Source organism: Calypte anna, chromosome 3, assembly GCF_003957555.1.
Source record: "Calypte anna isolate BGI_N300 chromosome 3, bCalAnn1_v1.p, whole genome shotgun sequence".
In the NCBI taxonomy this organism is placed as follows: domain Eukaryota; kingdom Metazoa; phylum Chordata; class Aves; order Apodiformes; family Trochilidae; genus Calypte; species Calypte anna.
The window spans coordinates 81,251,429-81,279,214 of record NC_044246.1 but is presented as its reverse complement, the minus strand read 5'-3'; the positions used below and the strand labels follow the sequence as shown (position 1 = coordinate 81,279,214).

General features: G+C 40.6%; 1 protein-coding gene across 1 annotated transcript; it reads left to right on the top strand.

The window, feature by feature from the left end:
* TBX18 (T-box transcription factor 18) lies at positions 1 to 23,419 on the top strand. The gene is made up of 8 exons (XM_030447501.1): positions 1 to 283; positions 1,118 to 1,301; positions 2,892 to 2,993; positions 5,909 to 6,080; positions 12,521 to 12,688; positions 13,910 to 13,974; positions 17,289 to 17,383; positions 19,841 to 23,419. Exons 1-8 carry the CDS (start codon positions 1 to 3, stop codon positions 20,563 to 20,565), a joined length of 1,794 nt encoding a protein of 597 aa, XP_030303361.1. The 3' UTR covers positions 20,566 to 23,419.
* The last annotated feature ends 4,367 nt before the right edge of the window (positions 23,420 to 27,786 follow it).

The following is a 27,786-nucleotide window of genomic DNA, read 5'->3' as shown; positions in this document are numbered from 1 at the left end:
ATGGCCGACAAGCGACGGTCCTCGCCCGGCACGACCATGAGCCTGAAGGCTCACGCCTTCTCCGTGGAGGCTCTCATCGGAACCGAGAAGCAGCAGCAGCAGCCTCCGCCGCCACCGCGGCAGCCCAAGCGGCGGAAGCTGGGCGGCGAGGACGAGGCGGCGGAGGACGAAGGGGGCAGCGGCTGCTGCGCCAAGAGCTCCCCCACCACCACTACCACCACCGCTGCCAGCGGCAGGACCGGCGGCGAGATGGAGTTGGGCTGCGCTGCCCGCGCCCCCGCCGGTGAGTGCCGCCCCGCCACGGTGCTGCCCGCTCCGGCGGCTGAGCTTCGGCTTCCCCCTTTTCCAGCCGCTCTTCTACCCCCTTATCTCTTCTGTCTTTCCGCACTGCATGGGCACCCCCTCTTCACCCACCCCTTCTGCCGCTTAATACTCGCGAGGGTCCCGCGGCCGCGGAGCGGAGCAGAGCGGCTGCCAGAGGGGTTGTCGGTGCCGCAACAGCAGCTGGAGGCTTGTTCCCGATGAGCGGGGGAAAGCGCTTATACAATACATATGTATGTGTGTACTACCAGAAGTGTATATGCAACGACGTGTGTGTATATATATATACATACGTATATATATAGATATATATGTAGCACGCATATACATGTGTGCCTCTAATGTATTGGCTGTGGACGCCAGGACAGTTTTACACTACGAGGGCAGAAGGCCGCGGGTCGGTCACCCTGAAGGCGCCCAAACGAAATGCGCCTCCGGCCTCGCACCACGGACTGGCTACCGACCGGAGCGGACCGCGGCTGAGGTTGCGGTACGCCCGGCCTGGCACAGCTCTCCCCTTCCGGCCTGGCTAGCTCAAGGGCTCCGCGTCGGGGACCTAAGCCCGATGCTTCGGCGCCCCTCTCGTCTCCCGGACGTCCCTGGAGCGGCCGCCCGGTACTCTGGTCGCCTCCCCCCATTCCGGTCTGGCGCTCGAGGCCCGCGGCCCAGGCCCGGGCCCGGTGCATCCCCTCGCCCTCCGTCACGTCGGCGGGGGCCCGGCACGGGCTGAGAGATCCTCCCGGTCGGGATGTCCGCGCTCTGTCGGCCGCTCTTGCTTCCTCCGCTCTCTCCGCAGGCGGCTGCGAGGAGGGTTTCCTGGCGGCCTCCCCTCCTGCCTCCCCCGGCTGCTCCCCTAAGGGCTCCCGGCCCGGTTCGCCGCTGCCCACGCCGCAGACGCCGCGGGTGGACCTTCAGGGAGCCGAGCTCTGGAAGCGCTTTCACGAGATCGGCACCGAGATGATCATCACCAAGGCGGGAAGGTAACGGGCACCCGCGGGGCCGCGGCCGGGCTCGGAGGGCCGGGAGGAGTGGGGTACATCAAAGAGGGACAAAAACGGGGGTAAAAATCCCAAACCACCAAAGATTTACGAGGCAGGTAGACGGCGATAAGGTTAGGATGGGCACGGGGGCATGGGGTGTTCCGAGTTCCCTGTTCATTAGGGAGAGATCTGGGAGCGTTGTGTCCTTCGGAGGGGAAACTTTTCCCCTTTTCCAGTGGATACACATGGTAAAAACCTGGGTAGTATAAAAGTATCTGAACTTATTAGAAATTACAAAAACATATTTTATTGAATCCATATGCTACCTTCTAAATTTTCAGAGAGGCTTTATTAATGATTGAAACGCAGTCTTAAACAGCACAAAGCAACATTTGTCTTAAGAGAGTCCAGTCGGGGCTTTTCTGTTTTATCTTACAGGTGCACTGAAACAACAGCAAAAACTAGTTAACCACAGTCAGGTTTGCCCTCCTGCTTATTCAGAGCTAGCAGAGATAGTATTTTTCTTTTCAGTAACGACTTTTAGTTGAAAAACAACCAGAATGGTTTTCAGGTTTCTAAAACTAAAATACAGGAAAATACCTTTTATTAGGTTGCAGTCAACTCGTTGTAGATGTTGGTTTTTTTTGTTTTGTTTTGTTTTGTTTTTTTCTTCAAGACTTTATACCGGGTTTGGGGTTTTTTGTTGGGGTTTGCTTTGGTTTTTATTTTGCTTTTTTTTTTTTTTTCTTTCGTCATAAAAAGCGTACCAAACGTGAGCTAAGAAACGCATTTCTATGTTAAAACCACCACATCAGTTAATTACTCCATTTTCTGTGCAGGAGCAAGAACGTGAACTTTTTTTTTCTTTTCTTTTTTTTTTTTTTTTTTTTTTTTTTTTAGAAATAACCTCGTAGATTCGTTTCTGCTTTCAATAAAGAAGTTTTACTATACCTTTCAAAGACAGAGTAGCTCTTGCACTTCACCTTTAGTAAGCTGCAGACAGGAAGTCCCGTCTCAATAAAGACCATATTGTTGGGTTGCAGCATGGCAAGTTGGCTTTTAGAGCTGCATCCTCACCGTGTTCTAATTGTATCACTGCGGATTTAGCTTCCTAATTTGCTGCTACAGAACTGGTGCACCATTTGCTGCTGTCACTTGAAACTTCAGTGGCTACTTGCATTTCTCTAAGTGCTGCTCTTCCTGGGTAGAGGTGGTGTTAGCACATCTCCAGAAGTGTATTTCTAGCTTGTATCTCAAAAACGAGCTTTAAATGCACGTACTGTTAACGTAAAGTCTCAAAACCAAATGATTTACTGTCTAACAATACAGTTGAAATGATGTGGTAATAGCTGCACTCCCAAAAGCGTTATCCCCAAACATGCGAAGCATTGTTCGAGTAAATGCACTTAAAAAATCCGTTTTGACATCTCGAATGGGCCGTTTCGTGGCTATGTAACTGTAATCGTCCAAAAGGACTCTGTAGGCTAAAAGGAAGAACGAGAAAAATCCCACGAACCGGTTACTTTTTCCTAAACAACCGTTCCCGAGTCTGTTTCATATTAAAAATGACCTCTCTCTTTCCGTCTTCAGGCGGATGTTTCCCGCAATGAGGGTGAAGATCTCAGGTTTAGACCCACATCAGCAGTATTATATTGCTATGGATATCGTGCCAGTGGATAACAAAAGATACAGGTATTGTGACTTTAAGGGAAAAAAAAAAATACGATGTAAGCCATAGGGAGCTGGGCTATTGGCAGAAAACATTAGTACTATATTAATTAGCAGAAGGTCGTGTTTAGCTCTACTTCAGGTTCCTATTTTCATCCTAGCACATTTTTAAAAAAACACAACAAATTGTGCCAAGCATGCAAAACCAACTAAAATGTCTGTTGAAGCTCCTCATACATTTATCTTATGTTGTGTATGTGCTGTGGGGAGATACTCAGATTTTGGATTTCAGAGAGTTAGGAATGCAGTCAGGAAATGTTACCATATTTTATTCCTCTTAATGTCAGTGGGAATTATTTCTTATTAACAAATAAATATGAAAATGTACTTTTTTTTCTAGGGCTAAATAGCATTAACTAATATTAACACTAGTAGTATTTATGTCTGATTTAATGGCATATATATTTTTAGTCATGCTTCAAAATGATTATGTAATTTAATTTAAAAGCTGTTTATACTGAGATACTTGGTTGCTGAGATTCACAAAGAGTAATGTTTCTAATTAATGATTTTTTAAAAAGAATTAATGGCATTATTATCTGAAGAATAATGTGAGGAATGAAAGCAGGTACTGCCTGAACATTTAACAGTAGGGATTACTTTTTGAAACTCTCACTACTGTGAGGTCAGTCATGTTTCCAGGGTGCCAGCTGGGCTCTGCTGAAACCAGTGGTCCTGTAGAAATGTTTGCAGGATCGGGCTCACGCAGTTACTGTGTGGGGTGTTATAGGTGATTTCTAGGTCTTGCTCTACAGATGTGATCCCATGATCCAGGAGGAGCCTGGCCAAGTAGTTCAGTAGAGGCAGGATCAGGTCCTTCCCAATTGCTGGGTTGATTGCTTCGACCCTGCACTTACTGTAATGTAGGGAAAAACGCTGCAGATTTAATTGTAGAACTAGGGAGTATTTCAGAATAAGACTAAAAGGCTGCTTCTGCAGGAATGCTGCCTTGTTTCCTGAGCAAACAGTGCCCTATCTTTTGCAGGCATCCTTACCTTATCGACTGCAATTGTGTCCTTTTCTCATGTGGTGTGTAAGATGTTTCTTAGGACCATTTTAGATTTTGTGTTTTTGATACCAGTGCTGAGGATGTCCAGTAGGTACAGCTAGAAGAAGGTTTTTTTGACTGTACCATAGAGAAATATTTATTTTCTTCCTTTGGACCAGTGCAGTACAGCTCAAATGAAAGTCCTTTTCTTGCTTTATGTTGCATGTGTGCATTTACTTAACAATCTGCCCATATAATCCCTAGAAGATCTGAGCAAGCCCTTAATTAATAGAAAAAGCAAGGTAATGATTCAAAATATAATAAAAATGTTAATATTAAAAATCAAAGGCAATAGTATAGAATATGAGTCGTTTAAACCTCATATGATCTAAAATAAATACAGTCACACTGAGTTGCACTGCCTACCCTGTGTGATACACAGTGCCTGGGTAACCAGAGTAATTTAATCAAAGCTGTACAAAGTGCAGTATTTTCTTAGTTCACAATTTAAATATTAGTACCACACCTTTAACCTTCCTTCTAAATATTAATGCTTTACATGCTTTATGTGATGCCACTTCTCATTCTTTACTGTACAGTCCATGATATTTTTATAGCTGACTTTTATTTTAACTTTGTCTGTTCATGTGGCTCTACAGACTGTCTTGCAGGTCTTTAAATTTGAAAGATTCAATATGGAGCCTAAACTTTAGGTGTCACAACAGGCACCAAAACTGAATGGAAATTAAGAGAATTACATCTAAATATAGATTTATAGCAAAATTGGATGTTTATAGCAAAATTGTTGTATATACATGTAAGCTTAAGTTGTTGCTGAAAATATTTGATGTGTATTTATGACTTGATCTACTTTTGTAAGGAAAGCATACATTTAATATAAACCAACAAATATAAAATAAATGAAAAAATATTACAGCAGTTGACTGTGTGATCTGGGCTGAGAATTTGTCTCCAGGAGAGAATTGCACCAACATTCTAAATTTTATTTTTACATCTTGATATGAATTGTACAGAGCAACACATGTCCTGGAAAATTTTGTTTTAATTTCCTATTACGTTGCTTGTCTTTTTCTAATAAGAAGCTGAATTTTACAAACATATGATTTGATATTTTATTTTTTATATAGATGGATTTCTGGAATTTTACTGTCCTTGTGAGAAAAATTCCTTGAGGATTTCAATTAGTGCTTTTCAAATTGCCCTGTGAAGTGTCTGCCTTCAAAATAGCTTTTCTGCCAAAGCAGGCACTACTTTTGTGAGAAAATTACTTTGTCAGCATTGGCCTATCAAATGAAATATGGGCTGTGTTTTTTCATTTTTAAGCCTTTATGAAATACTATTCAAGACAATTAATATGGTCTTGCAGAAATAGCAAGAGCATAGTTTGACATAGTTTCATTATTTTTCTCAGTCATAATGGTCTCTCCCTTCAATAGCTTTATTTATAGACTCTTATATTAGAGTCAACATGTTAAATCTTCCAAATATGGAATTACTACTGGATTGGATATATAGAGGACCTAATTCTTCCCTTTTTGTTAATGCCTCTTCAGCTTCAGCAATTAATGAGAATGTAGCAATTAATGAGCTGACACCAGCTTATATCTCATTATGAAGCCTAATGTTAAGACTGTTACTGATTTTAGGAAAACTACGGTGAGATCAGAGCACAGGTTTTAGCCTTATTTTTGGCAGATACCAAAACTGCCTTTTGAAACTGAAAAAAAAATAGCTTTTATTTATCGTCTTTTCATGTTCTGTTAATTGGGGGGTTCTTGGTGTATGTATGGTCCCTAACTTTTTAATAAAGAGCGGGTCTGATAAATGACTTCAAGTTTAGTGGTTATAGGTATTCGTTTTCTTCTTATAGGTACGTTTATCATAGCTCCAAGTGGATGGTGGCTGGTAATGCTGACTCCCCCGTCCCACCTCGTGTTTATATTCACCCCGATTCCCCTGCCTCCGGGGAGACCTGGATGAGACAAGTGATCAGCTTTGACAAATTGAAGCTTACCAATAATGAGCTGGACGATCAAGGGCATGTGAGTATTTGCTCCTCTGCAGTACTGTACGTAGGCACTTTGCTCAGCCCTGAAAGACTCTGACATACTGCTTCAGGCTGCCAGAAACAGGCTTGACTTTTCAAAGCTGTTTTGGAAGTTTACCATCCAGATCTAAAATCTACTTGTTTTCTGCTCTGATAATTAACTGCTTATTAGAGCCTGCTGTTTTAGTCCTCCCTCAAAAACAGAACTCATTCTGCAAAGTAAGACTTTACAAGGCTAAATTGCCTGAGATGAAGGGGCAGAATTGCTCGCATGTTTTCCCACTGAGCGTGTTACTTTCAATTTCTGCTCCGATCAAAAAGGGCGCTTAAATTCACAAGTGGCTAGAAGAAACATTAATAGTGTGTCATAACTTCATGTGAATAAAAATACACTTAACTATTTTCTTAACCTAAACATTTGTGTGAAATCACATGAGGTGTTAATAATTGCAGTCAAAAACGAACAACATGGGAGCTGGGTTTGCTCTGATAATGATTTATTACATACCTTATGAAGTAAGACCCTTTCACAGCTGAGGCTCATTACTTCTGAAAAAACTGGCGAAGACGTATGCAGTATGAGTGTTCTGTTTGCAAGCTCTAAATTGTTTGGTTATGACATTATCTAATGTGACAAAATGTGTTATGTTAATATTTCCTTTTCTCTTCAAAACTGTTGAAACATGACAGATGTAAGCCAATATCTTTCCAGCAATCCCTAAAATAGTTTTACTTGACACCTTAGGAAATAATTAAAAAATTAGAATTGTTTTCAGTAAGCCTTTAATTTTGCAAAATCTTGTAATAAATGGCAAATGTTGGCTTTCTTTCAGAAGGAGCATTGAGTTCCAAGTGCTAGAGTTTTAAGATGTTGGAGGCAAATTTTGAGACAGGATGTGGATTCCATTGTCCTTAGCATAGCTCAATTGATTAAGCAGGATACTCTGTTCCTTCACGGAACAGAGTGAAAGAAAATGTACCTGGCACAGAGTACAAAGATACTGCATGCATCTTTCAGCATAGTTGTAACTTTGTGACATTAAGCCAGGTATTTTGTCAATACATAGTCCAAGCTTGAGACTTTTCCCCCCTTTTGTGGAGATAAATGTGAGACTTTGGCCAAACTGTGAAGCAGCTACAGCTTTTGTGTTTCAGAGGCAGGAATACAGGAGACTGGCTGGACTGAACTAGTGACTTTGGTAATGAGGATTAGAAACCTTCCTTTTTTACAAGACTGTTCATAATTTTATTGCACTCTTCCTTAAATAGAATGGGGAAGTATTTACATCTCTTAGATAGCCGTACTTTACTTTAGGCTTGTAAGAAACACATTCTACATTGCTTCCTTCCAGAATTAGACTCACAGAGTCTCTGTTCAGCAGTGTTTGACTTAAAGTTAGCACGCATAGTTCCCTTACTTTGCCCAGCGTTTGTATATTTGCAGTTCTTCTCAAGTGGGAGTTCCTTTCTCTGAGACCTCAGTCTGTTTGTAAGGGCTTTACAAAGTGAAGCGGATACGAATGGGGAAAATGTCACTTTTCCAATGGAGAGCAGGCTGGTTGGTTTCTGCACTCACTCATTTCGGGGGGTTGGAGTGGAGAGTGATAAGGTGGGTACCATGGTCCCTCCATGCACTTGCAGTTGCAAACCGCCCTGTGATAAAATCTCGGCTCTGTGGACAATTGTATTATTGTATTTTTCCATCCCAGATCTTAACTTTGTTTCCATTCTGAACTGAAACCTGTGTAGTGTACACAGCACACCATTATTCATAATGTGGGGGGATATAAATTTTCTGGTCTTTAGTTAAGTGTTTTGATTTGGAAACTAGTGAAGCAAAGCCCTAGTACAGTGATCTGAGACACATTGAACTGATTCAGAGCTACGGCTGTGCCCCTCCTCCCCAAAATGGAAATTTCAGTATTAAAATACAAGGACAAAAGAAGGATGACTGTAAAATAATTTCATATTTTTCAAATCTGGGAAATTGCAAACATGTCATTCATAATTACCAGAAAAGGCAAAAGCAGAAAGCAGAAAAGTGTCTCTTGCAATGGGTACATTTTTTCTTTTAAAGCTATGGTAGTGTGGAATGCTGTATTGAAAAAGCTATGTAGCCTCTGCATGCCTCCAGCAATAATGGAAAACGAATAATCATATTTTGTGATGAATATAAAAACCAATTGTTTCTTGCAAGCAGGAAGGAACAGTTTTTCTCAAGAGGGTACCAGGGGAGGGATGGAGGATTAGAAGAGTTAGGGGTCAAGGCTGTCCCTCGAATACTTGTTTTTACATCAAGTGTTCTGACTCTCCCACCCCTGTATGGGAGATGGGGTATATTATAGATTAATAGAAAGTTGGTATTTTTCCCCTACTGCACAGGCAGAATGGCTCAGAAAAATCTTGGTGGAGTCTTTACATGGTACCATCATTCCTTCAGTAGTTCAAGCAGTCTTGACTTTTAGCTGTTGTTCTTTCAATGTGTTTATTATGCTTTCTGGTTCTGGGGCTTTGCTCCTCAGCAAAATTTTCCCCTTATTCTTCCCATGCTCCTCAGAAGTATCAGCTTTAGCAGTTTCTGTGTTGAAATCCCAGGATGAGCTTTTGATCTTCCAGAGGTTGAGGTAAGGGCCTCGCATGAGATCAACCAAGTGTCCTTTTACCTATTCTGGAGTACTAACTCCCAGAATTGGTGAGAAAAGTAACCCACATCCATGGGAATGAGGAAAATGTTGCAAACAGATGCTAAGGGGGTATTTCTGTGCAGCATTGATACTGTGGTGGTAGCTCATGGTAGCCAGTGCCCCTTGCATTGCATTGGGCTGGGATTAGCTTCTTGTGAAAGGAGATCAGACATCTATAAGATGCTTTGCTGCTCAAACATTTTCTAGGCTCTTTGTTGCCTGCTGCTATTTTCATCAACATTTTGAATGGGAGTTTGTGGCAACGTAATTTTATAGCATTTTTCTGATGAGAGATTTTGAAATACTTCTACCTGTAGAACACTCTCTGATACATGGGTTCCACTTGCAGACTGAGGAGATCAAGTAAAATTTGTATGGATATGTTTTCCTGGAGTGTTTTTGAACTCCAAAGGGAGTCTTTGCTTTGGGTAGACTGTGTGCTTATGGAGGCATTAAGGCCCCATGGAATAATTTAGACCCACACTGTGGCGTTTGTGTCTTTTATCTGAGTTGTGATGGTAGGGAAAAATAAAGCTGCATTTTGTAGTTGACACTGGGAAGTTCATGGTCTGGGCAATCTTCGTTAATGCTTCTCATCCCTCTCTCATCTGTGGGTAAGTGCTGCATTGTAAAAGCAGCCTCTCCCTCTGGCTGGTTAGAGCTGGATGATCTTTCTATTTTCATACAGTTTTTATTCTGAATTTCAGTAGAGGGGAAAAGGCAATATTTTTTATGCTTTTCAACTGAGTGTTTTTTGATGCAGAGGAACATCTTTTAACTTTTAGTGAAAATGAGGCTGTTAGCGTGTTAATTACTCTTTGGTGGTATTTTTATTTTTTTCCCCATTTGAAAATGGGGTGAGGCTGGAAGCAGAGGCGGAGTGTTACTCTGCCCAGATTTGGCTCCAAGTACCAAGCTCTGCTTACAGTCAGTGGGTAGCTATTTGTTCTTGTCACAGTGAAAAGCTGGGAAACATCAATGTTTGCACTTGCAGTTTTTGTCTTTGTGAAGAGGGAATCCATGCTTCTTGACCCCACACTCCTCCCTAACTGCAGAAAACTCGGGCTTTGCAGGGAGGATTTTTGGTGAAAATAGCATCAAGGTGAGAACCCTGCCATCAGTGGGGAGGTGGGTACATAATCTGCACACAGCTGAGCTGCTGGAGGATGGCATCTCCTGTGAGGAAGAGAATCGGGGTGTTGCTTTTGCTGTCTGTGACGTTTGTGCCAGCTCAGGCCTCATCACAGCAGCAAAAATCAAAGGTAATCCCAAAGGTAATCCCAGTTTTGTGTGTCTGCAGTGCCTTGGCCACCTTTGATCTGCCAGGCTGTCGCTTTGCCCTGCACCTACCTGTTCTGCATCTATCTGATAACGATGTCTTGTCTGCTACAGTGGTCAAAATGTAATTTTGCATTTAGCAGTAGAGGTTTGTTCTTCCACAAGGTATTTAGGTCGTGACCTGTGAAGGATTTGTAGAGAGAGGCAGGCTCTTCAACTGTGAGCTGAAAGTAATGCCAGTTCATGTTTGGTGTTCTCTGGGGTTTTTTCGGTTTGAGGTTTTTTTATTGTTGGCTTTTAAGGGTGCAAAGGGAAAGTTGTTGCTTCAGCTGATAGACTCCTAGATCCCCTTTGTGCCGATAAATGTGCAAGCCATGCAAAATGTAAAGTTGGAATCTCCTTTTCCTTAGATTTTTCTTCACTGTAGCTTTAGATGATCCTGAAAATAGAAGAGCTAAATGGTTTTCAGAGTGGATATTGCATCTCTTTTTCCTTTTGTGTCCTATCTTCATAATGTTTTTTAATTCCCAGAACTCTGCCGTTTTATATTGTTTATTTAGAATTTAGAGTCCTGGTCATTAACAAAGATCCCATTGTACAAGGCACAGTACAAAATCAAGAAAAAATGTTTTTTCTCTGGATTTGGTGATCAGCTAGCAGTGTGTCAGCACACAAATTTTCAGCCTAGCGCAGAGCCAAGCCAGGTTGCTGAGAAGAGAAGACAAGGATCAGTTTAGGTGCAATAACCAGTGGGGTGAGGGGGGGAAGGTGGTCATCTCCTCCCTGCTGTGACTTCATTTATTCTGATATATGAGCAGAGCTGTTGATAGCTGCCTGGGTTATCACTGCCTATGGTCAAGTCTGCTCTGTAGGTGAGCAGTAGTTTGCACTGCAGAGTTGATGGGGTGAAGTGATTGGGGTGGTAGCAGAACATGGTACGCTCAGTGGCACCCAGGCAAATAGCAAGGCACAGAATAGTGATGAATTTGAACGGTGGAGCAGAGCTTTTCTAAATAAATTTTTTTTCCTGTTGCACCACTGCCTGCCTTGGTATCACTGGGTGTTCACAGGAAAACAGGGTCAGGAATGTGCTGTCCTCTTTGCATTTTCATTCTGTAGGTCTTTGCCAGTGGAGAACTGAAAGGAGTGTTGTAAAAGAGAATGCACATTTGTATGATAAAAATCTTGCTCCGTGCAAGATTTCAGAAACTGGGGAAAGGTTTCATATGAGAACATCCATAGGGCACTCCCTGAGTAAATTAATTGGGGCCTGTGATGTCATTGTCAAAACCTTACTTACAGCCTCATAAAACCACTGATTATCCAGAAACTTGGCTTCTCCAAAATACAGTCATGTCATCTGGCCAGGACCAAGTGTACTAAACTAGCCAAACTCCAGTTTATCCAAATGAATGTAATGTCCTCTATGTCATTTGGATGAATGAACTTCCACGGTGTCTGGCTTAGGGGCTCGGTTGAGCTCCTCAGCCACATGCACGTTCTGAGGCTACTCAACGAGCAGGAAATTAAAAAGCTTCCCCTGAATGTTGATTAGTGGTTCCACAGGCCAATAGCCATAAGACTATTTATCAAGTTACTAATTTCTTAGACCTTCCAACAAAAATAGTTGAGCTTCCGATTATTTTCTTTTTTTTCATGAAATCTTCTATTTTAGTAGTGGTTAGCTGTCGTGGAGTGAAAGAGAGGGGAAAAAAACCCTGCATTTTAAATATTATATATATTTCGGGAGCTATGCCAAGAAAGTTTTTTGTGTTTAATTTATGCTCTGAGAGTTCATATACTTCTCATTTGTAATTTATTTTTACTTGAGTTTTTCTGTCCTGGGAGGGGTTTGTGTATTGATATTAATTGTATTTAAATCTAGCGTTATTAACACTTTAGAGTTTTGGAACTTAATATTATTTTACTATGATTTTCTGCATCCTCAAAGTGTGAGAGTCTCAGCTTGTGTCCAAAACAAGATAAGTTTCCAGCATTTGGGCTATCAGGAAAAAAAATGCTCCAAGCATATCCCAAAGGTTTGAAGAACAAAGGCAATAGCTTCTGCTGTTAATCCTATTTGATCAAATCCAGATTCCAGTGGAAAAAAAGTGACAGAACTTTCTTAATTTCAATGAGACCAGAATTGCACTCTTGTTTTGGTTTGGTTTTTTTGTTTGTTTGTTTGGGGTTTTTTTTGTTGGTGGTTTTTTTTTTTTTTGTTTGTTTTTTTTGAGCCAGTCTTAATTGAGCCAGTCTCTGAATTTGTGTTTTTTAAATGCTTGGGGTTGGCAGTAACATAAATGCAGAGGGATTAGACTACTGTAACAAGAACCTTCAGAGGTTAAAGAAAACATTTGATTTCCAGTAAGTGGTAAACACATACCATAATATGTTCCAAAAAGGTATTAGTCCTGAAACAGCAGGGTGTCCTTCTAATAAATGTTATATTTTTCCTTTCATGACTGCGTAGATTATTCTGCACTCTATGCATAAATATCAGCCTCGTGTCCATGTCATCCGAAAAGACTGTGGAGATGATCTGTCCCCTATCAAGCCAATCCCTTCAGGAGAAGGGGTGAAAGCCTTCTCATTTCCAGAGACAGTTTTCACTACTGTCACAGCATACCAAAATCAACAGGTAATTTGGGCTTTCTGCTTAGTGCTTCACAGGCTTTGCAGAGTAAACCAGGAGAAGTAGGAGGTAGGAGAAAAGCAGATACCATTATTGTACCACTTACTAAAACGTGTTGTTGTCCAAGCCCTCATGCTAGTACTGCAGCCCTGCCTGGAGGCTACAGTTGAGACTTGAGGCCATCTAGGTCAGATGCTGCATGGAAAAAATCATCCTTGTTATAGAGATCACACAGGTTAATTAGTATAGTTAACGGTGTCTTAATTATAAATACAGCATTGAATCAGAAGGCAAAGAGCAGGCTAATTTTTAAAGGTGTTTTTGTACCTTTCAGTGTAGATAACATCTGGATAGGAATCTTTTGTTCCTGAGTCCAGTGATTTCAAAACTCCCAGGATCTTAACAGAGAAGCTGAGGTCTGAAGAAAGTTGCAGTTGTTTTCAATAACTGCATTCAGCCTATATTATTAACTGCAATTTATCTGGGTCCACACAGATTCAAGTCAGAAGTAAACTGCAGGTTCCGTGGCTCCAGCATTTGGCTCTCATTACCACTTGCTGAAGTAGTAACATACATAGTGACATCATAGTGTTGTGATGTTTTATTAATTCCACCTAAGTTATAGCAGCTATATCTTGGGAAATCATATATGCCTTGCTGTCTTTGTAGAGAATAGCAGAAGAACCATGTAAATACTGTAAATATATGTTACGTATATATATATATATATATATATAAAATACATGTAAATAGTTATTTGTTGCCTACATGTGGATAGTTATTTGTTGCCTATGCCACCTACTTAAATAAATTACAAATATTGAAGAGGGTGGTTTGTTTTTTTTTTTAAAGGAGGATAATAGCCTAGAGATAATCTCTCTTTTCACATTTCCTTCTTGACCTGTACAGAAATAAAATTTAATTTAAATTTTATTGCGGTTAGGCAGCGTACTCTCTTAGGTGAAGAATGACATTTGCCAGAAGATTTTTCTCATGAATTCCAGCCTGCCATTTGGTAGCATTAAACACCTATTAGCTTCTCTGGGGATTTGCAAAAATAATGATCAGAGGGCTGGCCCTTATTTTGATGTGTTTCAGGACAAACATCTTAAACTATGCCAAGGTGAAGATGTTTTTGCTCCATTGTTGATTTAATTCTGCCAGGAGAGTCATTTTGTGTGTCACTTAGCTGAGTTTGCAGCTGAATTTGTCTCATCATGTTCACAGATAACTCGTCTGAAGATCGATAGGAATCCATTTGCCAAAGGGTTTAGAGATTCGGGACGCAACAGGTAGGTGCTGATGAAGGAGGTGGGCTTGTTACTGCTGACCAAATGGAGGCTGGTCAGGGGGAATATTTGTATTTACAGACAAATTGGTCTGAGAATTCAGACTCCTAGAGGGAGCACATAGATTTTGCAGTTATGTTCTCTGTAGTCAGCTCCAGTTCCTACTTCTCTGACCATGGAGATCTGGAAGAGGTGAGCACTTGGCTTGACTCATGTACTGAAGTTTCCTTTTGGTGGAAGCAGTGGCGTATCATGCAGGCTGCAAATGGAATTAATGCATGCTCAGGTCTGTGATTTCAGGCTGCTTCTGAAATTTCCTCTTTCTCCTGGCTGGAGACACACACTGTAGATACCAGTGTCAAAATATAAGCCTAGATTCTCTTGCATGTAAGTGACGTTTCTTATGGATGAACAGCTCGTTGTTTTCTCTTAAAGAGGGAGAAACTAAGATGCCTTGTGCAGTGACCTGGTGTTTAGTACACTTGTCTAGGAAGTAGGAGACCTGTTCACATGACTCTTTAGCTTAAGGGGTTTTAAATCCACTTACTAGGTGAATGCCTTTCCTGCCAGGCTACTGATGACCTTGAAACAAGCCTGGTTTCCACCTCCTCTGTTGTGGTTGGGCTGATTAATTGCTTGTTCTTTGTTGATCCATGAATCTTTCAAAATAGCAATGGGAAATCTGAGTAGTGCAAAGTGGAGACTTGGGTCTAGTCCCTGCTGCCAATACTGATGGCTTTTATCTGAAGACTGTTTAATGCAAAATACTTAAGCCTGTTATGAATTGTATGCTAAACCATTTCAGCTAAAAAAAGCAGCACTTAATTATGGTCCATTTTATACATCAGTTCCAGGGGCTACACTGTGTTTGGTGTCTACATTTCCTGTATTTATGACCCAGCCTTGCAGAGAAGAGATCTGACTCTGTGCTGGTAGTAGTGCTCAGAGAGTATCTTTTGGTAGCTGCTTTGTTGAGCTTCTCTTTTAGCAGAGGCTGAGGGATTAAAACCTCTTTTGTTCTTCCACCTGATTTACATAAATAATGAGACTGGACAGTAGGCAAGACTTGTTTTTAGAAGATAGATGAACAGTTACAAAAGTGGTGGGGTAACTGTAAAGATTTGCAGGAACCCACTGTAAGTGTGTTTACAGTTTGCACTCTGCGTTTATTGCTCTGTATGATTTTTGTCTTCTAGCAAGAAACCTGGGGCCTGGAAGGGATGCCTCAGTCAGTGGCATAAGTAGAGTTTTGTCCTCCTTTCGTAGAGTTTTATCCTCCTTTTTTAGACTTCTAGTTTGATATTAAGTAAACAGTAACTTCCAGAGAAATGCAGTGACTGATGAACAAAATATGCTCTGTGTATTTGGGGAAGAAAAGAGTTGACATACATGCCCTATATGACATCTCTCTGTAGGCAGTGTCTCTGCTGTGCATGATTTTTTGCAGAGCTATAAAATAACTACTAGGGACCCTCTTAAGAAGGGTGATGCCACGACTCCTCTGAAATTTCTGAATCTAAGTAATGCATCTATAGCCACGCAAACCCAGTCGTCTGAATTGCATTCCCTCAATCTCTGTGGGTATCCAGAGAGGGTCTTTTTGTTTGGCTGCTAGGAATAAATTTGGTTCAAGCATTAGGAAAAATACAAGATGTTTTAACTGAAAGACAGCTACAGCTTATGGAAATGCATTAGGAGGCCAGTCCTGTAGGAAGGGCCAGTCTCTGTATAAATGTTTTGGAACTGGCTTTAGATGAGATCTGAATGCTTTTATTGTAACAAACACACCCACTAAAGAAGTAACTCTGCAAACTCATCCACTGCAGACAGACATTGCTTTATGAATCAGTATTGCTGTTCTCTTTCATAGGCTCCATGGTACTGAATAAGTATGTTTGGGAATGCAGCTTACTTTTTTAACTGTCAGGGAAAATTTCCTTTTTTGATTTAAATTACTGGTGTACTCACTTGATTATTATTTTACTCTGTTGCTGAATATTAAAATTAAATGTTAAGATTGGGTTATATTCATTGTTCTAGCTGGTATACCTCAGCGTTTGAGTCTCCAACAAAAGTGTGAAAAGAATACTGTGGAACCACTATATCCATTTTTCAATGTTGCTTTAGTTCTTGGAGCTATCTTACTCTGAACTGTTGCATGCAATAATTCTGTTTAATTAAAAATACTCCCTTTCAGGTCATTCCCTTGCAGTCCCACAGGCTATTTTACAGAAATCAGTAGCTTTACCTTTTAAAAGCATTCCCTGTGCATTTGCAAAGTGCAAGAGAATTTATGTGCTGAGAATAGTCTCATTCTTCAGCTGGGCCTTAAGTTTGACCCTATAAAAACTTTTACTCAGGAAAGGACCAGAATTTCTCCCTTTAAATACTTCAGGAAAAACATAACTGTTTTGTTAAATAAACTTGGCCATTTGATAGTGCAAATTAGGGTGGTGATAAAATGTGGAAATTGTTCAAAGGCATCTTGTATAAATTATCGCCTTGGCTACACTCCTCCAGGAGGTGGCTTTTATCTCCACTTCAACTAGAAATGAAAATTCACCATTGCTGAAGAAAATGAAGGCTATTTTTTTTAGTCCAGGTCCAGCTAATAAATGCCTTATAACTTTTTCCTGAAGTACCTTTCCTGTCCTGGTGGAAATGCAGTGGGGAAGAAGCAGTATCAGGAGAACATGTTGGTAGCTTCAGATTGGGCTGTTTGTATAATTTGAGTTTACAGAGTGCTGCAAGCACTTCTGTTTGGTGTGTGCCTGATGCTGACACTTACCAGGCCCTTGAGGCCCAGCAGCCAAACGTAGGAGCAAAAGGATATCCCTGAGGTGATATTATGATATTATTTGTGAAATTCTGTCAGAAAACAAGAGAGCCTTTGCCTTAAGGAAATAGAGATTCTTCTATATATTATCTGCTACAATCGTCTAGCCAGTTGTTTCTGTTTTGTCTTGACACTGTTGAAAGAAAGTGATTGCCTCTAGCAACTGAAAATCTTTTTTGCTCAGCACGTAGTAACCATGACATAACGTTGTTTTGTCATTTTTAGTAGCCAAAGAGTTGTACACCCAGGACTTGCTCTTACACTTGTAAGAGTGACTTGCTAACTCATTGGTAGTTACTGGGAGTCCTTTTTTAACATAAGTTGTCAGTGGATCACCTTTGTTCTAGGCAGAAATAAAAGAGAAGATTAATAGGAGATCAGTGTTACTCTAAATGTTTCTTAGGTAAACTATGCAAATAAATGTGATAAAATATAGCTTGCTTTCATGATGGTGTGATGTTGTGGGTTTTTTTCTAAATAGAATGGGACTGGAAGCTCTGGTAGAGTCTTATGCCTTTTGGAGACCTTCACTTAGAACACTTACATTTGAAGACATACCCGGGATACCCAAACAAGGTAACAGTCTTCTCTATGTCCTTTTAAACAAAAAAAATCATGAAGTTATCTTAGTTTTGCCCACCATTTTTTTACAAAAAATTAGATGAATGTGTCACTTGCAGAGGAAAAGCAACCATCAAAGCCCAGAGTGGGCCATCACCTCTCATCAGAGCTATTCTAAGCTTGAAAAATTAATGCTAACTTAAGCACTGGGGCAGTAAAAATGTCAGGTTGTAAAGAAAATCCAATCACATGTTGCAGATGACCATTATTTAAGGATGGAATAAACTTTCTTAATGTTACTCTCTCGCTGGATACATAGGCAGAGTTCATTTTAGATGACTCCATTGTACACATCCAGAGTCCCATATAGGAATAACTTGTGTATTTCAGAGAATGAAAAAGGAGAAGAATGACCTCAACAATGAACCATGAGTGGCAAGCTTAATTAAGTTTCCTCTTTGGAAAGCCTCCTTGATCTTTAAAAACATACATTTTTTTTCATTAAAAGTCACAATAAACTTTATATGCCTCCTAGAGCTTGAAAAGTGAGCCTTTTTTCCATTTTGGTTTCTCCTGCTACCTGGCCCATAATACCTTGGTTCTTGCTTTCTCCATTGTAAAGGTAGTGCTGGGCAGGAGGAAGGGGTATTTAAATGGCCTGTTTGGACAGAAAAAGGGGTCTCTACTCTTTTCATGATTCCTTCATTTCCCAAATACCCCAGTGCATATAGAAAACCTCTCAGATATTTACCAACTAAATCAGACATAGTGGTTTTGATTCTTCCCTGTTTGTGCTACCAAATAGATCCTTCTTGACTTCTTGATAATGTATTCCAAAGACATCAAGTGTCTTCAGAGCAAAAACCCAGAAAAAAAGAAAGATACAGAAATAGCTTTTGAACTTCCTCTTAGCCCACTTCTTTGAGAAATCCTGAGTGTTTGTGCCTGATGTCTGTGATTAAAAAAGAGTTTTTGTGCCAAGTAACAGACACGCTGGATGAGGGTTGGCTGAGTTTTGAGCAGAGGATGAGGTGGGAGAAACAGTCTTCATAAAAGGGCTTGTAATAAGAAACCAGAATCAGACCCAAAATACCTTGTCAGACTGTGTAAGGCTGAAAGTTAAAATGTTTAGGAGACAAGCCAGTTGTATTGCCCTGTTTGTATATAGCAGCACTGTTTGAGAGCAGGGGAGCTGATGGCATGAACCTCCCTGCTTTCTTTTCTGCTGTTGCAGGTTAAGGAGCTTGCTGAATCTGGGAACTGGTATTCATGAAAAATCTTTTGTCCCCTGTTCCTTGGTCACTAGGGTGGTTTAGAGACTTGGTGAAGGACCCCATTAGAAATTAGTTCTGGTTGTTAATGCTGGGAGTGTCCACCTTCCAGCAGCAGAGGTGTTGAAATAGGTTGGAAGAAAAATAAGTATGCTTTACACTACAATTTCTTGAATGTGGCAGTGTTTTGTGGTGCTGGGTTCTTGTGGCCTGACAACAGAGTGAGCAGGAACAAGCAGAGTTCACTGATAATGAATTTTTCTTCTTCGTAGCTCTGCTATCATGAAAACCTGTTAAGTTCTTGACTGTGTATCTCTTTGAAGTTTTGAGCTGTTTGGTAGTTAATGTGATTCAGAAACAGGAGAGTCTTCCCTGCTAAGTTCCTGGGAGACTGTGAAAGGCCCAAATCAATTTTTTTGCTCTTATTTCGAGGGAGGAACACTCTCTAAGGAAAGGAAGTATTTCTTACATCTATCTATGAAATTTTCAGTCCTGCAAAAAGGATTCACCTATAACAAGCAGTGCATTTTCAGGAGTATTCAGTACTGGTATTTGTCATGTAAAACATTCTGGTATCAGTAAATTAATGGTTTACTAACACTTCTCTGTAAACCTAATCCTCCTCCTATCTGTTAAAGAAATGAAGTGGCCACGCACTGTGCTCAACCTACACTTTTTCTGAAGTTTTGTTCTGAAGTTGTGAACTTCCCTGGAGCTGCTGAACCACAGAAGCCTTTATCATTTGAGCTAAGGAGTCGGATCCTTAGCTGGTGCTCTGCCAGTGACTCAGGCACAGAGGGCTTGAAACACACTCTGGGGTGTAGCAGCAGCATAGACAGTATAAAAATCTTAACTTTGAAGAAGGCTCCCTGTGATGTGGCACTCTCCTGGCTACATCTGAGCTGCCATGCAGTTCGTTTCCTGTGTCAAATACTGAGCAGTTTGCACAGGAGCTCTAAGCATCAAATGGTGGTTGTGAAAGCACAAACTTAAGTTCTCTTTCTTAGACAGGTTGCCTCTTTAAAAATACATGTGCCACACATGCACACACATCCCTGCACATGGATGTCGTGTCATTTTTTGAACAAATTTGTGTTGTGTTTCATGCTAAGGGTTATTATAAAATGCAAAGGTCTTGATCTGTCACCTAGGAAGTGAACCTCTCCCAACATGCTTCTTACACTGTAACATTTTCTTGCAGGAAATGCAGGTTCCTCTACTTTACTCCAGGGATCTGGCAGTGGAGTGCCATCTACCCACCCTCACCTTTTAACGGGTTCCCCTTGCTCATCTCCAGCCTTCCACCTCAGTCCCAACACCAGCCAGCTCTGTAGCCTGGCTCCAGCTGATTACACAGCTTGTGCCCGCTCAGGCTTGACCCTGAACAGATACAGCACTTCTTTGGCTGAAACCTACAACAGGCTGACCAACCAAACCAGTGAGACCTTTGCACCCCCAAGGACTCCCTCCTATGTCGGAGTGTCGAGCAGCACGACTGTGAATATGTCCATGAGTGGCAACGATGGGGATGCATTCAGCTGCCCACAGACTGGCTTATCCATGCAGATTTCAGGGATGTCTCCACAGCTCCAGTACATCATGCCATCCCCATCCAGCAACGCCTTTACCACTAATCAAACCCACCAAGGCTCCTACAACACGTTTAGGTTGCACAGTCCCTGTGCTCTCTATGGATATAACTTTTCCACATCCCCTAAACTGGCTGCCAGTCCTGAGAAAATCGTTTCTTCCCAAGGAAGTTTCTTGGGGTCCTCGCCAAGTGGAACCATGACGGATCGGCAGATGTTGCCCCCCGTGGAAGGAGTGCACTTACTTAGCAGTGGGGGGCAGCAGAATTTCTTTGACTCTAGGACCCTAGGAAGCTTAACACTCTCATCTTCTCAAGTGTCTGCACATATGGTTTGATGAAGCCTTTAAGTAAAAGTACAGTATGTTTGGTGTCTACAGTGTATTTCTTTTGGAATATGAAAGGGCACTTGATGTAGCTTGTAAAGTGTGTGTATATATAATATGAGAGGAAGTTTCACTGAATTTTTGACTTGCTTGTGGCCAGGATATTCTCCTACTTTGAGTTACACAGAGTTTGTTGCAGCTCAGACTGCTTTAGTTTTCTGGTATAATACACTTAGTTGTATAACACGTTGGGACATATGCAACAAATTAAGCAAGACTTCCTCCCCTTTCCCCCTCCTCTGTTCTAACCCCTTTAAAGAATGAAATGACACTTGGAGTATTAAAAGACACAAACAAGCCCAGTTACATTGTCTATAGTATTAGTGAATCTCTTTAAAGCATTCACACAATGATAAGCTGATGCACCAAAGGCATTTTACAAGTTTCTTCTCTGTTATAAGGGATATGAAGGGTATTCGGACTTTCAAGTGTTAAGCATCAAGCATCCAGCCTGAAATAGAAGTTTAGCTGATGGATTATTTACAAAGTAAACAGAAAGATTAGTTTGCCTTCTCATGATATGCTGTTTTTAGCTTATCAATGGCACTGCATTCTTATTAGGATTTTTTTTTCAGCGTTAGTCTAGATTTATGTTTAGATATTTGAAAAGAATACATATTCAAATTCTGGTGATAAGAGTAATTTAAACCAACAGCAGAAAAAGCAGCAATCCTTGATTCAGTATGAACTGGGAGGTGCTTCATTTTTGTCAAAGGGCTTGATGCATTTTTTCCTCCATAAATATTGCCTATAAGACATTTACTGGACACTAGGATATTCTAATGTATCTTTGTTTTTGTATTTTTACTTTTTTAAAGGAAGATGCAGGTTTGATCTAGGGAAAAAAAAAAAAGTGAGCAGGATGAAAAATTTCAGTATTGGTTTTACCCTTTCATGTATGTGTTGTGTTTTGGGATTGTTTTTTGGTTTTTTTTTTTTTTTTTTAACGTAAGGGCAAGAACTCTCCCATCCTCAGTATCTCATAATCTCATATCTGTGGCAATCAGGCAGATGACTCAGTTTGCCTACAAATGTTGCTGGAAGCAGAACTTGGCCACAGCTGTCTCCCTGTAACACAGCCAAATGGGGACTGGGATTGAAATAGGCAAAATTCATTTAATTGTTTACTTTGGGTGCTCCAGCACTACACCTAGCAGCCTACATCCCTCCCCCCAGGGAGTCATCTGTCTTCCTCTTACTCCTTTCTGACACGAGCTTGCTGCTGCTCTGTTTCCCAGTCAGTTTTTGCCCTGGAATTAGAGAGGGTCCTTCCTAGCTCTGGTTTTAACTGGTGCTTGTAAGAACATAGAACCTGCTCCAGACTAGGCTTCCCCAGAGAGACAAGAACACAGGGAGACACTTGGGGTGAAATTTCTGCCCTCATCTGCACCTGTGCAGCCCTGGTGTGCATCTGTCCTGCTGCAAAGCTGCCTCTCAGCTGCCTGCTTCTTGGACCTGAACCATGGAGTTTGGAGAAGAGTTTTTAATGCTTGAGAGAATGGGGCTTCAAAAGTATGCTAAGCCTCTCTCTATATGCTAAGCTTTATATTGGGCAGGTGATGTACAGGCATTACAAAGTGGGTACAGATGTAGTTGAAAATGCTTCCCTCATCAGCACTGTAGGGGAGTGAGGCCTTCCAGATTTTGTGTTTTCCTCTGCTAGATTTTTTTGCTGAAGGTGGATTATTTTGTTTTTCAGGAGTTACTACATCTTTTCTGGCAAACAGTGGGCTCAACATCTCCCACTTCAAGAAGGACTCATTGCAGCTAGTATTTTTTTCAGTGGGTTGGAAATGATGCATGCAGAAGCAGTCCTCTCACTATCTCATCTTATTATTTGTGAACAGAAAAGAAACCACAGCAGTCTTTAAGCACGTGCCTGGAGAAGGCTTTTTTTCTATTAGTTACATATGCTTTTATGTTAAAGAACATACATAGAAAGTTCTCATTCAAAGCTGGAAAGACAAGAGGATGTGCCTGCAGTTAAGGAGATATAGGTTTGCTTCTTTGCTGTCACAAACTTTCCAAGTGACCTTGGGAAATTCTATATATTGTCTTTCTATATATAATTATTTTTCTTCTGCAAAATGTGATAATAGCACATCTCTGCCTCACAGTAAATGGTGACAGTGCCTTAAAGATTATCTTTATCTTTAAATCTACTGTGCTGTAGACAGTACATTACAGATGAATGGTTAGGTAGTGTTCATATATGAGGATAACAAAGAGGATCTGTGCACTCCAGGTCTGTCGCTAGTTTTGGCATTGCAGTGTCCTTTGAGAGAGATCTCCTAGCAAGCTTCAAAAACCTCACGCTAAGAGTTTGTGAAATGGTTCTAAGATGTGTAGAAGGTACAGAAAGTCTTGATTATTTAAATTGTCATAGCTGCATTGCTTTAAATTAACAAGAAACCTCTGTATAGTAATGCCTGCTCTATACAAAATTTTGAAATGTTGCAGTTGGACAAATCCTTAAATGGGAAGAATGATACAACTGGTCTGTACTTGAAAAAGGTTAAAGATAACTATGTCATCTGAAGGGCTGTGACTAGGTGAAAATGTGGAAGAGCTAAACCATTCGTGTTCCTACAAGGGAGGAAAAAAAGGTTGTGCGTGGATGTTCATGGGGATTCTTCTAGCAGGAATATGTACTTTATCATCTGGACATTTTTTTGAGAACTGGTCTCCTATTTTTCCTCAAATTGTTCTTGTTATATAACCACACAATATTATTTGAAACATTTGTTTCTTAAATTTTGAATCGTATTGTAAATACTTACTGGTGTGTCGCTGTGGAAAGACTAGCTTTTTACCAATACAGTAAATGCTCTATATGCATTATATCTTTAATTATATATCTGTATTTTACAAAAATGTCACAGAAAATATATTAAAGTGTGTATTCAAACACTTTTTACTAAATTTGAAAAACTGAGAGGCTTTGGCCTGTTTTTTTTTCTCTACAACTTCAGCAAGATCAAAGGAAGTGACAAAGGTAAGCTCTAAAATTCCAGACTTGATACACCAAGCTGCAAAAGTCCAACTGGTCCACAACTCTTACATGATCCAGTTTAACCATCTGCTGCTGCTGTCGAAGGTCCCTGTGCTTTGTACAGAAAGGTCACAACAGATGTCGGGCACAAGGAGATGCTGAGGCTGATTGCAGAGCTGTGAGGTTTTTATCTGGGAATGAGGGGCTGAGAAGCTTGCTGGGCTCATTAATCAGTGATGGAACCTTGCTGGTTCATCTCATCCCAGCTGCCAAGACCAGTTCAGCTGCCTTGTATTAGCCAGGTCTGGGAAGTTAGCACTTCCTTGTGCCCAGCTGCTTGACTGGGAGCTCAGTACCCTGCATATTTTCTCTCTGCGCTCTTACTCTGGTCATTCCTTTTCTGTTCTGCTTATTGTAAATGCAAAAATCCATCGATTCCTAGGGCAGAATGTACATTTTATAATGAGCTGGGTATACTGTTACTCAGGAATGAGCAACTTTTCTTCCCCCCAGAAACAGTGTTATGCGTAGTGCCCTTATTTCCTATTGTACTGCAATAAATGATTCCATGTGATGGAGGGCACAGGGCCTGAAAATCTGATTACTTCAGAGGCTAGGGTTTCATAGTCACTTAACACCAGCATTGTTGCAAATGACTAGAATTAGGCCAAGAGAAGTAGGCATGAAATGCTTGATCATAAATATCAGGCCTTGAGAGAGAAAGAAAGCTTCTGTTTTCAATAAGAGAAGGGCCTTTACTGGAATAAGCACAATCAGACTCGGAGAGGGCTCTTTTCTACTTCATCAGAGGACAATGAGAGAAGCTTTAAAATCACAGTGTTTGCGTTAATGATATTTAATATACACCATGAGCAGTTCAACAGAAGGAACTTAAATCAACATAATCAAAAGTAGCTCAGGTTATGTGGGTATATTTGTCCTTACTGATAAGGTATCTATCTAGTCTGTGCAGATAGGTGTGAAATTGGCTGAAGAGTAGCTGCTGTTAGAGATTTGTTCACCAGCTTCACATGAAATTACTATTTCAGTGCACTCTTCCAAAACTCATTACAATAAGTTTACTTCCAAGTCCCATTTTATAATATCAATAACTGCAATTCATCATATTGAGGTAATGGTTGGTCTGTGAGCTGACTGCACTTCAAATGACACAATATATTGAATTTTCAATAGAGCTCTTCATTATTGTGATCCATAGATTCAATATTTTGCCTTGTGCTTAACATGTAATTGTTGCTATGTCAATTCAATTATGCAAAACTACAGGAAAAGTCATGTTCTACCTTATTTTCAGCAATGTTATGCAGTTAATTGAACAAACTTGACATGCCAAGGTGACATAGACTTTTAAGAGGTGATGACCTGTTTCATTGGAAAATAACATTTCCAGAGGATTCAACTCACTTTAAATCCTTTTTGTCAGTGTTGTTATGTTCATGCTCCAAAAAGGTGGTTTTCACACCAAAAAGGAAAAAAGTCCTATTCAGTCACCACTTACTCTTGCAAAGTAATATCAAATTGGACATTTAACTGAGATACTTTGATGCCTAGAGTTCCAGCAAAAGAGAATCTGAATCTTCCGAACATATTTGAAGAAAGATACAAGCCTGAATTAGTGAGAGTTGTATCTATTGCTTATGTTAAATCTGAATTTTCTTCATCTGAAAAGGCTAAAGCTTTGTACAGGGATTTTCTAGATCTTTCCTTGCCAAATGTAACCTGCTGCAGGCTGGCTGAAAGCCTGTGCCCTCTTGAAATACTGTCAGTATTCCAGTTGCTCACCCCTTCAGGCTATCTGATTGCAAAAGCTCTGGACAGGTTTCCAGGGGAAGAAGACAGTACTTGCTGTCCTGTTAGTTGTTACTTCTACAGCAAAGATTCATGACCCACAGTGAAGGAAGTAATCCTACTAAACGTAGGCCATGATTTTAGAAATCAAAGTCCATAAAGTCAGCACTTAATGTTTTTAAGATGCATTGATGAAACAGAAGGTCAATGCTGCTATCAGCAAAATACAAACAACTCTGGGCAAATAGAAACTGTCCTGAAACTTATTGCTTGTGACCTTCTGTTCAAACATTTATGGCCATTATATTGGCCACAAAAAATTGTTAAAAAAAATATTTAAAAATTAATACTTTACCTCTTCCACTCCACCAGAATGAACGTTAGGCCTTCAGGATCTGGATACTTTTTCCAATGTTTTTCTTCGTGTCCTTTCTAAAAGTTGAAGGTTTCAAGACCAGGGGTTGGAATCCAAATCTGCAGTGGGGAACATGAGAAGTGGAGATAGCCCAAATGAACCCCACAATCCCACCATATACTTTTACAGTGTCAAGGTACTTTCAATGGCACCCACAATGTATATAGCTCCATCCAAATATATCTCAGTGCACCACTCACAAGAATGTGTAGCCTAAAATGAGGTCTGACATAAAAGGCTATTCAGGAAGGGTAAAGCATGATATGAAAATACTTGTGCTATCCAGAAGCTGGGCTACTGCAGAGAATACTGAGAGTAGCCACAGCACAGACTTTACCTTTGTCAGCACTGCAACCACCTGGACTATACCATGCCCTTACATTCACTTGCACACCACTAGGTTTTATTTGAATGCTATAATATTTAATTTAGAGTAAATTTAGAGCATACTGGAAAAAACCTGGACACTCCTGTGGCCAGTGGTTATCTTGCCACTGACTTGAGCTTTATGGCTACTGCATTTTCAGACACTACCTTCAGCTGCCCCTCTTTCTGTTGTTAAGTACTTTACCCACAGGGCAGCTGTAGTCAGACTGTTCTCAGGGATGTTCTTTTGGCCCTTTGTGGTGCTCTTCAGGTGGATAACCACCTTTTTGTGTTTTGCATGCTCATATTTTGGTTTGAAATTTTTGTTTTTGCAGTTTTCAAGCCACAGTCTGACTCACACTGGACAAGGCTGGACAAGGATACAACAAGGCTGGAACTTGGTTCTACCCCCACCCCCCCCCAAAGCCTTGCCGAGGGATGGTGTATTCCCTTCTACTGGAAATAACTGGCTACATATTTCTCACAATGTTTTTATTGTATTTTGCAGTGAAAAGTAATAAAAACAGAGGCTGTATCACAATCAAAGCAGTGTTTCCATTCCTCAGGCAATATTTTTCACTAACCCAAATGAGAACACCTTCCCACCCTTCCCTGGTTACAATGCTCAATATATGGCTCTCAGTAAGAAGAAAACCAGATGCCATATTTAAATGTAAGATGGCAGAAAGCAGAAAAATGGGTTCCAATTCAAGGAAATGTTCCTGGATAGTCTTTGTGTTCTTTGGAGTGCAATATGGACACTAAGGTTTGTAGAGACATTCTCAAAGATTCTTTGAAATATCACCAAGTAGATAGCTGTTTGCATATGTAAAGGCCTTGCTGCTACAGTGTGCACTACAAATTATCTGCCCCACACTCAGGCCAGGCACTGCCAGTGCTACACAAAGATGTGCCAGAAAATGCCATTTATGGGGTTCAAGTATTCCTACAAAGAAGTGTAGTTTCACAAGTGTTAAACAGACCCCAAAGCTTTGTTATAGATCAGTGCTCAGAGAGAACTAGTTATACATCAGGCCCCTGCAATCCACTCATCCTCATGGTGGTAATTAAATTGCATCTTACAATGAATAAGCACTTAGTCTGAGCAGACATTTATTTCACTTTGCTATAACAGAAGAAAATGTATTTATTTTCTTAGCATTTGGAGAGGGGGACTGAATGCCTGGCAGCTGTAGTATTGAATGTTTCAGCCCCATAGGAACTTTTTCTTTTTTTTTTTTTTTTGTGTGTGTGGAAAGAGGAGAGCCTTGGAAAACAACTGGTAAATGAAGGCTGGTGTATGAGCAAGATACCTTTAGACATCAAAATATCCCATTGCAGATGTCTAAAAACAGTCTGTCTGGTGTCACGTCCTTGCATTCAGCAGAGGACAGAACTGCTACATTAAGGAGTGAAGTGATCCGTGATACCTTTAACTTATGAAGTGTTTGGTAGGAGGAAGGCCTGTGTTTAGTAGGTTAAAAGTGGAACAAAATAATATAGGGTTGAATATCTGCAATTTTAAGTCTGTAACTTTTTTTTTTTTTTTTTTTTGAAAGCAACTACTAGCACAGAAGAGATGATGCTTAAA

Coding starts and splice junctions, on each gene's coding strand:
- TBX18 (XM_030447501.1), top strand. CDS start 1: ATGGCCGACAAGCGACGGTCCTCGCCCGGCACGACCATGAGCCTGAAG. Junction 1,302..2,891: donor ATCATCACCAAGGCGGGAAG/GTAACGGGCACC, acceptor TTCCGTCTTCAG/GCGGATGTTTCCCGCAATGA. Junction 12,689..13,909: donor CAGCATACCAAAATCAACAG/GTAATTTGGGCT, acceptor TCATGTTCACAG/ATAACTCGTCTGAAGATCGA.